The 11,753-nt window shown below is 42.2% G+C and overlaps 1 protein-coding gene across 29 annotated transcripts in view; it reads left to right on the top strand.

The window, feature by feature from the left end:
- The window catches only part of snx14 (sorting nexin 14), a 32,793-nt gene that overhangs the window by 1,876 nt on the left and 19,164 nt on the right, over positions 1 to 11,753 (top strand). For 7 of the 29 annotated variants that reach the window (XM_090232466.1, XM_036975651.2, XM_090232455.1 and 4 more), the window contains exons 1-9: positions 1,139 to 1,364; positions 1,512 to 1,661; positions 1,899 to 2,019; positions 2,190 to 2,266; positions 10,691 to 10,769; positions 10,855 to 10,898; positions 11,000 to 11,087; positions 11,284 to 11,368; positions 11,501 to 11,657. In XM_090232466.1, coding sequence (XP_090088592.1) covers positions 1,525 to 1,661; positions 1,899 to 2,019; positions 2,190 to 2,266; positions 10,691 to 10,769; positions 10,855 to 10,898; positions 11,000 to 11,087; positions 11,284 to 11,368; positions 11,501 to 11,657 — 788 coding nt within the window. In that variant the 5' untranslated portion in view covers positions 1,139 to 1,364; positions 1,512 to 1,524. Of the gene's footprint in view, positions 1 to 414; positions 1,662 to 1,898; positions 2,020 to 2,189; positions 2,267 to 10,690; positions 10,770 to 10,854; positions 10,899 to 10,999; positions 11,088 to 11,283; positions 11,369 to 11,500; positions 11,658 to 11,753 lie in introns of those variants that run through there. The other 22 variants (XM_090232465.1, XM_090232457.1, XM_090232463.1 and 19 more) reach the window with 8 other exon arrangements.

The raw sequence follows: 11,753 nt of genomic DNA, 5'->3' as shown, positions 1-11,753 counted from the left end.
TAAGTATGGAAACGTAATTGATGAAAGCAGGGCTTGTGCCATGTAGTTTGTTTATTATAGGTGCTGCATGCTGTTATTCTAACACTGCCAACAGTCAAACTGAGCATGTTAAATAATCTCATATAATGAGCGAATGAACAAACCTGGCTTTCATATGGTTTGAACTGCATTGGCTATGTGCTTATTCATATAATGTAGTTACAGGTTGTATAATAGTTTAGGAAAATGGTACTTCTTGTAAAAGCTTGAAGGAAAGACATGCTTTTTTCAGAAGCATTGCAGTGTCCCTTTTTCTTTCTGGGATAGGATAGTAAGTATTTTGTATATGATCCATTCCTTTTGGTTGCCTGGAAACCCAATGTAGCATTATATGCCACTCAACATTGGGTTTTCAGGCAACCCATTTGGAAGGTTGCATACACATTTAAGTTTGAGAGACATCGGTCTACTTTGTGTACAGAAATTTGCCTAATCATGATGTACAACATGAATGTCGATCGTGACATCTATGAGCTGCCTTTTTGTCACGTGACAAGTCTTGACTCTGCATCAGGTTGAGCATGTAATTTAGTATCGGAGTTAGCTGGATATGACTTGGTAAATCCAGTTCAAATGGGATACTGAAGTTTAAATAAAATAAAAATATGTATTTCCTGGATCGCATAAAGGAGACAACTTAATCAGGTTTTGTACACCGTTGACTCTGAAGCTGTTACCAGTTTAAACAGTTGTTGGTGGCTAACAATTGTTTTTGCATTCTTGCAAATAAATTGTTTTATACTGTTAAGTGAGGCGCGTGTAATTTATTTTTAAAATAAAGGTCTTGATTTTCATCACTGTCTTAAAATATACAAATATATTTGATCAATTTATGACTATTCGTCCAACATAGTTGTATACATTTAAATGTAGATGTTATGGAATAACGCAAACAATTCAACATTGTGCTTTGTGCACCACACCTTCGTATGGAATTTACGGCAATGGTATGAATTTAATTTCACTAAAGTGTTACTTTCAAACGTACTATTTCGTTTAGGAAATGAAATAGTTTATGAATAACAAGCAATTACCAGTTGAGACTACAGTACTAAAGATTTTCCAGTAGCTTCGCCTATCCCTCCCTCTCTGGTCTACTGGCACTTCCTGTGGTGAGGATTAGAACCGGAAGTGACGACCATCGGATTAAGGAAACTCGATCTGTCAAGGAAATCACAATACTTTCTGAAATGGGAAATAACAAAAGTGCTAACCATAATTAAAAGGAAGATCTATCGTTGAATAAATTAGAAAACAATGTGAAACCTGAACAAATTTATGACATGGTTCGCTGTTTGAAGTACTAATTGATGGGATTATATTGTGTAAGTAGCTAAAGTCGCGAGCCTTGTTAACTTTAGCAGACGCATCAAACGTTATATAACTTTAGAGCTAGCTAGTACATTTGTAGCTGGTGTTATGGGTCACTTGTTTAGGGTGTCCATCTAGCTTTTTAATGTTTACTTCAACAGACCCCATTGTAAAATGGAACGTATTCGAGTTTATTTGGAGAATCTGAAGCAAGGACTGCAAATTGATGTCCTGAGGGAAGTTGGACGTCAATACCCTGTCTTTTGCTTTCTTCTGGTTTTCATGCTTTCATCAACTATACTTCTTAATAGGTAGGTTTTGTGGACATACAATGGATATTTGTTCATGTGGGATGTTAAATGTTTTTGACTCGGTCATAATGTCATTTGAAGTACCTGTAGTTAAAGTTATCTTGCTCATTCTGGAGTGTCAGGAAAAGTTAGTTCAGCACACTGTCTAAACTCATAATTTCAGAATGTTTCTTTTTTAGTTCCGGTATTAATAACCAGACATCTAGCTATATGTGTCTGACCAGGTTTTCCTTCCAGGTATCTCCACATTCTGATGGTGTTTTGGTCCTTCCTGGCTGGAGTGATTACATTCTATTGCTCCCTCGGCACAGAATCCCTCCTGCCCAACATCCTCTTCACCATGAAGCCCAAGAACAAAGTAAGTTGAATGTTAAATATACAAATACCAGTAGTTGGGGGAAATGCAGTGTCACTCCAGTGGTGAAGTGACTCAGTTGCTTAACTTTTCTAATGGGTCAGTTCCCATTTGTCAGCCGGATATCCAAAAGTAAGTTTTGTAGCTTTAGGATCTCCCTCTATTTTCTACAGCAGCAGGAGCAACAGGAGCTGTTTCCATTGGGACACAGCTGTGCAGTGTGTGGAAAAGTAAAGTGCAAACGTCACAGGTATGTCAGCACACTAGTGATATTAAGGTTGACTCATAACCCGCAGTCCCTGCATGTTAAGGGTCATTAAATATTGTGTAAGTAAAGGGTGGGTCGCGGCCAGGTTTTATAAAGAGAAAAAAACTCAGAAAAAATTCTGAATGTATAATTATTGTACAATTCATCTCTCGGCTACATTGAGGTTTGCTACATTGATGTTTTTCTTGATTTATTTTTATTTGGTGTTAGGCCCAAAAGCCAAATACACTCCAATTGCCAAATGCTTTTGGGAACTTGGGCAGAAAAGTTAATGTTGATCCACTGAGGCAAAGAGGACTTTGTCACAGTTTAATTCAATAATGAAAGCTGCGAAATGGAGAGTTGAAAATAAAGAGAAGGGTGCGTCAGAACAATAGCCTAATGTTTTGGACAGTCACAAGACAGGGTCATCAAATATGGCACATGAAAGGAACTGTACTGTTCAGATTGGTTGCAAATACATACACAACACTGTGCAAACTTCAGAACAACTGCAAACCCACCTAGCAATCTCCATCAAAGTTGGAATCATGTAGTAACCCAAAAAGTGTTAAAACAACTTCAAATATATTTGAGATTCTTCAAAGTAGCCACCCTTTGCCTTGATGACAGCTTTGCACACTCTTGGTATTCTCTCAACCAGCTTCACCTGTAATGCTTTTCAAACAGTCTTAAAGGAGTTCCCACATATGCTGAGTAATTCTTGGCTGCTTTTCCTTCACTCTGCGGTCCAACTCATCCCAAACCATCTCAAATGGGTTTAGGTCGGGTGATTGTGGAGGCCAGGTCATCTGATGCAGCACTCATCCCTCTCCTTCTTGGTCAAATAGCCCGTATAAAGCCTGGAGGTGTGTTGGGTCATTGTCCTGTTGAAAAACAAATTATAGTCCCACTAAGCGCAAACCAGATTGGATGGCGTATTGTTGCAGAATGCTTTTACCATGCTGGTTAAGTGTGATTTGAATTCTAAATAAATCAGTGTCTCCAGCAAAGCACCCTCACACCATTACACCTCCTCCATGCTTCACGGTGGGAACCACACATCTGGAGATCATCCATTCACCTACTCTGTGTCTCACAAAGACACGGCGATTGGAACCAAAAATCTCTACTGTGGACTCATCAGACCAAAGGACAGATTTCCACCGGTCTAATGTCCATTACTCGTGTTTCTTGGTGTCCTTTAGTAGTGGTTTCTTTGCAGCAATTTGACCATGAAGGCCTGATTCACACAGTCTCCTCTGATTAGTTGATGTTGATGTGTCTGTTACGTGAACTCTGAAGCATTTATTTGGGCTGGTAACTCTGCAGGGGAAACGCTTGAGCCATTCTTGTAAAGTGATCTGTTGTCACTAGTATGTCAATGAACTTGTTGTTTGATCATTCAGCAGACCAGAAATTGATACAAACCAGTTGTAGCGGCCCTGTCAAGGTGATACTTTCCAGTGGAGCCCTGCCCTCGGGCTCAACTGTCTTGCTGACGATGCAACAGTGGCAACCACGGACATAATCCCTAACATCTCTGTCAAGGTGCAGCCAGAATAATCTCTGTCTAACTAAGGCAATTGAACTGACCCTGATGACCTGCATGATCATGAACATCCTTCAGGACTTTTGCTTTGAGAGACTCAGGAACTACGTACTGGAACCACTTTGTCTTTGATATCTGATCTCGCGAGACTCTGTACAGTATGTCATTACTGACAACAAGCTTCTCCCAGCTCTTCAAGTGTCTGATGGCTGTAACTGTTTCTCTTGCTCTTTCACTTTTTGAAGGCCTGCGTTGTCTCTCCACATAGAATAGCACACGAGAAATGGTCCTGTTGTTGAGTTGCTCATCACAAAGCTCCTTCTCAGAGTAGGCAGGTAAGGTGTCTTGACCAGGAGATATCAGTTGAGGTAAATGATTCACGTGTTCTAGCTCCTGTTTCCTAGTTGTCATGTGACTGGAGTATGGCTGATGTATTCGCTGCCAAGGACTGAGAACACATGTAAACAGACATGGAAGTTCTGTGAGCTTACACATTTGGGGCTACCTTTGAGATCGCTTGACCTCCTGAAGGCATCTTGGACTGAAGTGTTTGACACTGCCTGAACGTCACTAAGGAGTTTTTCCATTGGGCTCACAAAGCAGTCTGTTGCCAACAGCTTTGATAAAGGGCACTCGACTTGGAGCAACCATATTCTGAGGACCTGGCACGTCCTTGATGTCAAAATCATAACTGGCTAACTTGGCCACCCTGCGTTGCTCGCAACAGTCCAGCCTCAGCTCGGTCATAATGTCAGTAAATGGATTGTTGTCAGTCCAAACAGTGAAGACATGACCTTTCAACCAGTGACTGAACTTGTCACAGATCGACTACTTCATTGCCAGAACTCCAACCGAAGAGCTGGGTAGTTCTTCTGAGGCAGACAAGGACTTGCTAGCAAATGCAATGGGTCTGGCACAAGTTTCTCCGTCTTGCAACTGACAGGACAGCACCAATGCTGCATCTGTCGATAACATGAACAGGCGGGAGAAGTCAGGATGTGCCAACACCACCGTGTCTACCAGAGAGGTCTTACATTTTTTGAAGGCCTTCTCATGTTCTGGTGTCCAGTCTGCGACGCTCAACTTTCGACGCTGAGGAGTGCTTTACTTTCTGACGACCCTTGGGTTTTCTCTTTGATCCAGTCAACGAGTAGAGGTTTGGCTATTGTAGAGAAACCAGGCACAAAGTGTTGGTAGTAATTTACCATGCCAAGGAATGACCTTACCCGTTTCTGTGAAGGAGTCACCATAAAATTCCATCAGATCACCCAGGCTTATCTTAGGGATGCTGTCAACTTTATTAGGATCTGTAGACACACCAGTTTCATAAATTATATGACCAAGGAACTTGACAGACTTCCAGAGAAAAAGCACTTCTATGTGGCCAACTTCATGTTGTGACCATCTCCAAGGGTTCCAAGGCCGTCTTCTCGTCTGGGCCAAAGACCAACAGATCATCCAAATAACACAGCAAATACATGAAGTTCTGATCTCCGAAGATACTGTCCATCATGCGCATGAAGCTTCCAGGGATGTTAGAGACCCTGACGTAGACGGTTATATTCAAAGAGCCCCATAGGTGCTGTGAAGGCTGAATACTTCCTGTCATCTTCGTGCAGTGGCATGTTATAGAACCCAGAGGTGAGAACCAGTGTGCTGAAGAGAGAGAGCGTTGCCGCTGAGCGCAGCCAAGCAGTCCATCTAGTGCGGGAGAGGATGTGCATCTTTCAGGGTCCTCTTGTTCAACCAGCGGAGGTCTGTACAGATACAAAGGTCTCAATTTTTCTTCTAGACTAGCACCAGGGGAGATGCTTACTTGCTTGCCCCCCCTTCTCACTCAAGACCTGGCGCTGACTTGGAGGCACTCTTTGGAACGGAAGTGTCTATTGTCAGTCATGCGGATTCTGTGAACAAATCCTTTATCTTCTCTACAATCAAGATGGTGACGTGAAAATATATCCTCATAGCGCACTACTAGGTCAGCCCGCTGACTCTTGCACTTCTCATTCACATCACAGGGGCTGAGGTCCAAAGCACTCAACTCCAGCAATCTTAGCTTCTCTTCCGTAGAACGTGTCTCTTGTGGCCCGTCAGATCGGCCTCAGACGTGGCTTGAGGACAGCTGACCAGGTGGACTACACTGTTCTGGTTCGGTGTCTTGTATGTCCTCCATTGCTACACATGGGAAGACGTCTGCAAGCTTTACATTGTACTTCAGCCACACTGGACGGCCAGACGTGTTGATCAGCTTCAGTGGGACCCATCTGTCTCCCCACACAGGCATAACAATCCTTGCCAACATGATCCCCCATAGTGCTGAGCGAGACGTAGTAGGTTCTGTCATCACTGAGCTGCCAGGAGACACAACACTAGTTTTTGTTTAGCTTTCCCCGAACTAGATACTCGTGACCACGGTCAAGGCAAATGGCTGAGTTACATCTCACTCTTCCTATCTTGTTAGAAATGTTGTCGCCTCTCCAGTGGTTGATTCCAGCTAACATGTTGAGAAACTGCTCAGATTCCGTGTCATCTGTAATGCAGGGAGCCGAGACTGCTTTCCAATAATTGTCACATTGTTTTGATACACGGAGGATGTGCTTGATCACTTTGGTTTCCAGTATTAGTTCATCATGTTGACCTTCTACTCCCGAGGTTGGAACAACCATCTTGCATCCATAGACTTCAATGTTTATGTTGAATGCAGACTTTGGCCTCACAAGGCGTCCTCCACAGCCAACAAGTACGACATCTGAGTTAAACTGGCTTTTCACACCAACTACCCCAGCATCTATTAACTTCAGCTCAGCCATCTCACTAATTGTACACGCCATTGACCCACTGTCAAGCTTAGTGCAGAGAGTCACTTTGTTACCAACAGGTGTGTAAAACAGGCTGTTGCTTCTTCCTACTATATGTGTGTTCTGGTACACAACATATCCAGTCATGTCATTAGTCTTTGGCTGACATGTATAGAGCTTCGGCATTGGGAGTATCTTTACCTGTACTGCCTCCCTCAACACAGACTGGCTAGTTTTCCGGACTGGACTGTGACAAAAGCCTGGGGAATGCATCTCTCGTGTGACCAGGAGTGAAATGGAGGAAGAACATACGCTCTCCCATGCAATGAGACTGTTGAGTGCCTAGTATCATTACAGACCCTGCAGGCCTGGTCACTGGTACGATGTTGAGACCTTGGGTTGCGTGCAGGGGGGTTGTGTTCACGGGAACCACTGTGTTGTCACTGCACTTTCTCCATCATTAGTTCCAACATGTCCATCTCATCTGGCTGCTGCTGTGCATTGAACCAAGGCAGGAGTTATGTATTGCAGGAGGATGGGGTAGATTAGATCCAGGTTCTGTTTGACGTCCAACGACTCTTCACAACATTCCTGGCTTTTCCCATTAACCTGCTCATGATCTCTGCTGCTTGATCAGGCACCTCACATCTTTGCTTTTTCAAATAGTCTGTCATATCAACCCACTCCTGAACTGTGTACCCGCACTCCTAACATGATCAGCTAATGACTGATATATCCCCACTCCCCGACCATGAATCCCACCATGAATCTGGACATTGCATTGCATTGCATTTGCCAAACCAAACACCCCTCCCCTTGGCAATAGTAGGAGTAATAAAATAGTCAACTATTTCACTATCAGTTGAAGATTTGTGATCCCTGACACCGCCCTTAGATAAAACAAATTAAATGTCAAAGAAAAAGTTAAAGAAAAATTGACAAACTAAAAACTGGAAAATCACAACACTGAAATGACAAAACATCAGCCCTATGGCATGAAACCAAACATCTGACCAGAAGAGCACACTTGATCTTCACTTCTGCCGGTGATCTGCGTCAGGCTGATCATGAGGATCATCCGGGTCACGGCACCAGTGTAACGGCTCTTGTATGGGTCATTGACAAAGGGCACAGTGCTCTTCTCTTTCTCGGTTTATTCTCCATCAAATTTGAACTCTTTGGATCTGCAAATACATTCACAACACTGTGTAAACTTCAGAACAACTGCAAACCCACCAAGTAAAGTTGAACAACTCTGGCTGGATGCTGCGTGATCATGCGCACATATACAGTACCAGTCAAAAGTTTGGACACCTACTCATTCCAGGGTTTTTCTTTATTTGTATTATTTTCTACATTGTAGAATAATAGTGAAGACATCAAAACTATTAAATAACACATATGGAATCATGTAGTAACCAAAAAAGTGTATTTTAAATTTGAGATTCATCAAAGTAGCCACCCTTTGACTTGATGACAGCTTTGCAAACTTGGCATACTCTTGGCATTCTCTCAACCAGCTTCATGATGTAGTCACCTGGAATGCATTTCAATTAAAAGTTGTGCCTTGTTAAAAGTTAATTTGTGGAATTTCTTCAATGCAGTTGAGCCAATCAGTTGTGTTGTGACAAGGTAGGGGTGGTATACAGAAGATAGCCCTATTTGGTAAAAGACCAAGTCCATATAATGGCAAGAACAGCTAAAATAAGCAAAGAGAAACGACAGTCCATCATTAGTTTAAGACATGAAGGTCAGTCAATGCGGAAACATTTCAAGAACTTCAATTGCAGTTGTAAAAACCAAGCGCTAATGATGAATCTGGCTCTCATGAAGACCGCCACAGGAAAGGAAGACCCAGAGTTACCTCTGCTGCAGAGGATAAGTTCATTAGAGTTGCCAGCCTCAGAAAGTGCAGCCCAAATAAATGCTTCACAAGAGTTCAAGTAACAGACGCATCTCAAAATCAACTGTCCAGAGGAGCCTGCGTGAATCAGGCCTTCAAGGTCGAAATGCTGCAAAGAAACCACTACTAAAGACACTGCTAGGGCCAAGAAATAAAAGCAACGGACATTCGACTGGTGGAAATCTGTCCTTTGGTCTGAGTCCAAATTTTGAGATTTATAGTTCCAACCGCCGTGTCTTTGCGAGACGCGGAGTAGGTGAACGGATGATCTCAGCATGTGTGGTTCCCACAATGAAGCACGGAGGGCGTGGTGTGGGGGTGCTTTGCTGATGACATTGTTGGTGATTTATTTAGAATTCAAGGCACACTTAACCAGCGTGGCTACTACAGCATTCTGCAGCGATACGTCATCCCATCTGGTTTGAGCTTAGTGGGACTATCATTTTTTTTTATTTTTTTTTTAAATTTTACCCCTTTTTCTCCCCAATATCGTGGTATCCAATTGTTGTAGTAGCTACTATCTTGTCTCATCGCTACAACTCCTGTACGGGCTCGGACGACGCTAGGCCAATTGTGCGTCGCCCCACGGACCTCCCGGTCGCGGCCGGTTACGACAGAGCCTGGGCACGAACCCAGGGACTCTGATGGCATAGCTGGCGCTGCAGTACAGCGCCCTTAACCACTGCGGCACCCGGGAGGCTTATCATTTGTTTTTCAACAGGACAATGACCCAACACACCTCCAGGCTGTGTAAGGGCTATTTGACCAAGACAGAGAGTGATGGAGTGCTGTATCAGATGACCTGGCCTCCACAATCCCCCGACCTCAACCCAATTGGGATGGTTTGGGATGAGTTGGACCACAGAGTGAAGGAAAAGCAGCCAATAAGTGCTCAGCATATGTGGGAACTCCTTCAAGACTGTTGGAAAAGCATTCCCTGTGAAGCTGGTTGAGAGAATGCCAAGGGTGTGCAAAGCTGTCATCCAGGCAAAGGGTAGCTACTTTGAAGACTCTCAGATATAAAATATATTTTGATTTGTTTTAACACTTGTTTGGTTACTACATGATTCTGTATGTGTTATTTCATAGTTTTGATATTTTCACTAGTTTTCTATAAGGTAAAAAATAAAGAAAAACCCTTGAATGAGTAGGTGTGTCCAAACTTTTGACTTAGGCTTACAGTACATCTAAATTGGTTAAAAAAAAAAGATAATCCCACAACCCTGTCACTTTTCACTTCATCACATAGTCAGTCAGTCTGGCAGTTGCAGATGGGTTATTAGCAATTGTGTGCAGGTGGGGTGAGCAAATGGCTGACACGCGCATCACTACAGCTCACCACTCACGTTTACATTGTGAATGCTTAAGAATAAATATTGTGTTGAGTAATGAACAGCAGTGGCATTGATGAGTAACATGCCAAGAAGGATTTTGGCCCCATTGGTTGGAGGTGCATCTGGAGTTAATCTGCCATCTAGTGGACACAAGATTACGGTTACATTAACACTATGCGATTGTGAATTGTCAGATGAATATAACGTAATAGTTTGAATATAACCTTTACGTGCTTTGCAAGAACGATTTCATAAATAATCCTGTTTACATGGACACATCTGAAATCAGGCTACCTGATGGCAGAAAATCGGCAATCAAAATAAAAGTTCTCCCACTATGACCATGTTATTTTTGGGACGCGTTTCATATTGTGTTCGGACATATAAAGTTTGTTTGTGAAAACTACTTCTAAGACGCATACATTCAGTTGTTCCGAACTCACTTCACTCACGCTAGAGGAAGTTTGTGTTAGCACATGCGCAGATCAAATACACTGCTGGAACGCCGATTTCTAAGGTGTTTACATGTCCTAATAATTTGAAAGATTGCTCAGAAAACCAGGTGATTTAATTGTCGTATGCTTACTTTGATTTTGACTGTACGCCGATTTTAAGATTAGCAGAGTAAGGCGTTTACTTGACTTGCGTCATCTGCCTACTGCCATAATCAGTTTATTATTGAATTATTACTTTGCGTGTAAACTTACTCTGAGTATGTGCTGCACAGGACCGACTGACACATTCACACATCACTATGCAAATTATTGTGATAAATATGACTGAATTGTGATTTGAAATGTAAAAATTTAAATTAAACTTGAAATATGGTGTCCTTCACAGACCAACATTACTCCTAGAAAACTATCAGCCATGGTTGGACTTGAAAGTCTACTCAAAAGTGGATGCTTCTATGTCAGAGGTACAGTAATGGGTCATTTCAAAGATATAATTTACATTTTGAAAATCACAAATGCAATTAATAATTATTGATATTTGGCCCTTAGTTGCTCGAGTTGGTTCTGGAGAATTTTGTATATCCCTGGTACAGGTGAGTAGTTTCTACCACAGTTTTGAACAATTTGACTTGGGTTTTCTGTCTGGATTTTGGAATGCGTATTTCATTATGCTTTTTATTACTTTACTTTATAGGGACATCACCGATGATGAGGCATGCGTAGATGAACTGAGAATGACTTTTCGTTTCTTTGCATCTGTGTTAGTTCGACGCGCTCAGAAGGTGATATATAGTTCTGTCTATTAATCTCTTTCACCCATATTCTGTTCTCCGAATAGTAACCTTTGTCAAGACACCTTAGCATATATTAGAATTTTGTATGTCATTTGAATCCACATATTGCTAATGGTTAATACCGTGTTAATGTGCTGTGGCTATTTTTCAGACTCTACGCTAACTGTGTAATTGCTTCACACAGGTTGATGTCCCCTCACTTATTTCTGGCAAAATGATGAAAGCTGCCATGAAGCACGTTGAAATCATTGCAAAGGCCAAACAAAAAGGTTTACAATTTGTTTTGTGTATTTGCACATTTTCATTCTCACAGTAGTATTCTGCACTGCAAGATGTTGGTCAATAAAGAAAACAAAATGTGTACTGGCTGTGCAAGGGTTAATACTCTGTGTGTGTTCTAGTGAAGAACACTGAAGATTTGCAGCAGGCTGCTCTAGATGAGTATGGCCCTGACCTGCATGTTGCCCTGCGCAGTCGCAGAGAGGAGCTGCTTTATCTCAGGAAGGTGACGGAGATGCTCTTTTCCTATCTCATGCCACCCAAAGCTACTGACTGCAGGTAGGCCCACCCAACCAGGCAGTCAGTCACAATTGTATATATTTTATTATTCTTATCACTATCTTGTTATCAAAATGATTGACATTTAACTCTTTA

Source organism: Oncorhynchus mykiss, chromosome 4 (assembly GCF_057628025.1).
Source record: "Oncorhynchus mykiss isolate SJ-2025 chromosome 4, ASM5762802v1, whole genome shotgun sequence".
Classification (NCBI taxonomy): Eukaryota; Metazoa; Chordata; class Actinopteri; order Salmoniformes; family Salmonidae; genus Oncorhynchus; species Oncorhynchus mykiss.
The sequence above is the reverse complement of the archived record's forward strand: the minus strand, read 5'-3'. Positions and strand labels throughout refer to the sequence as shown.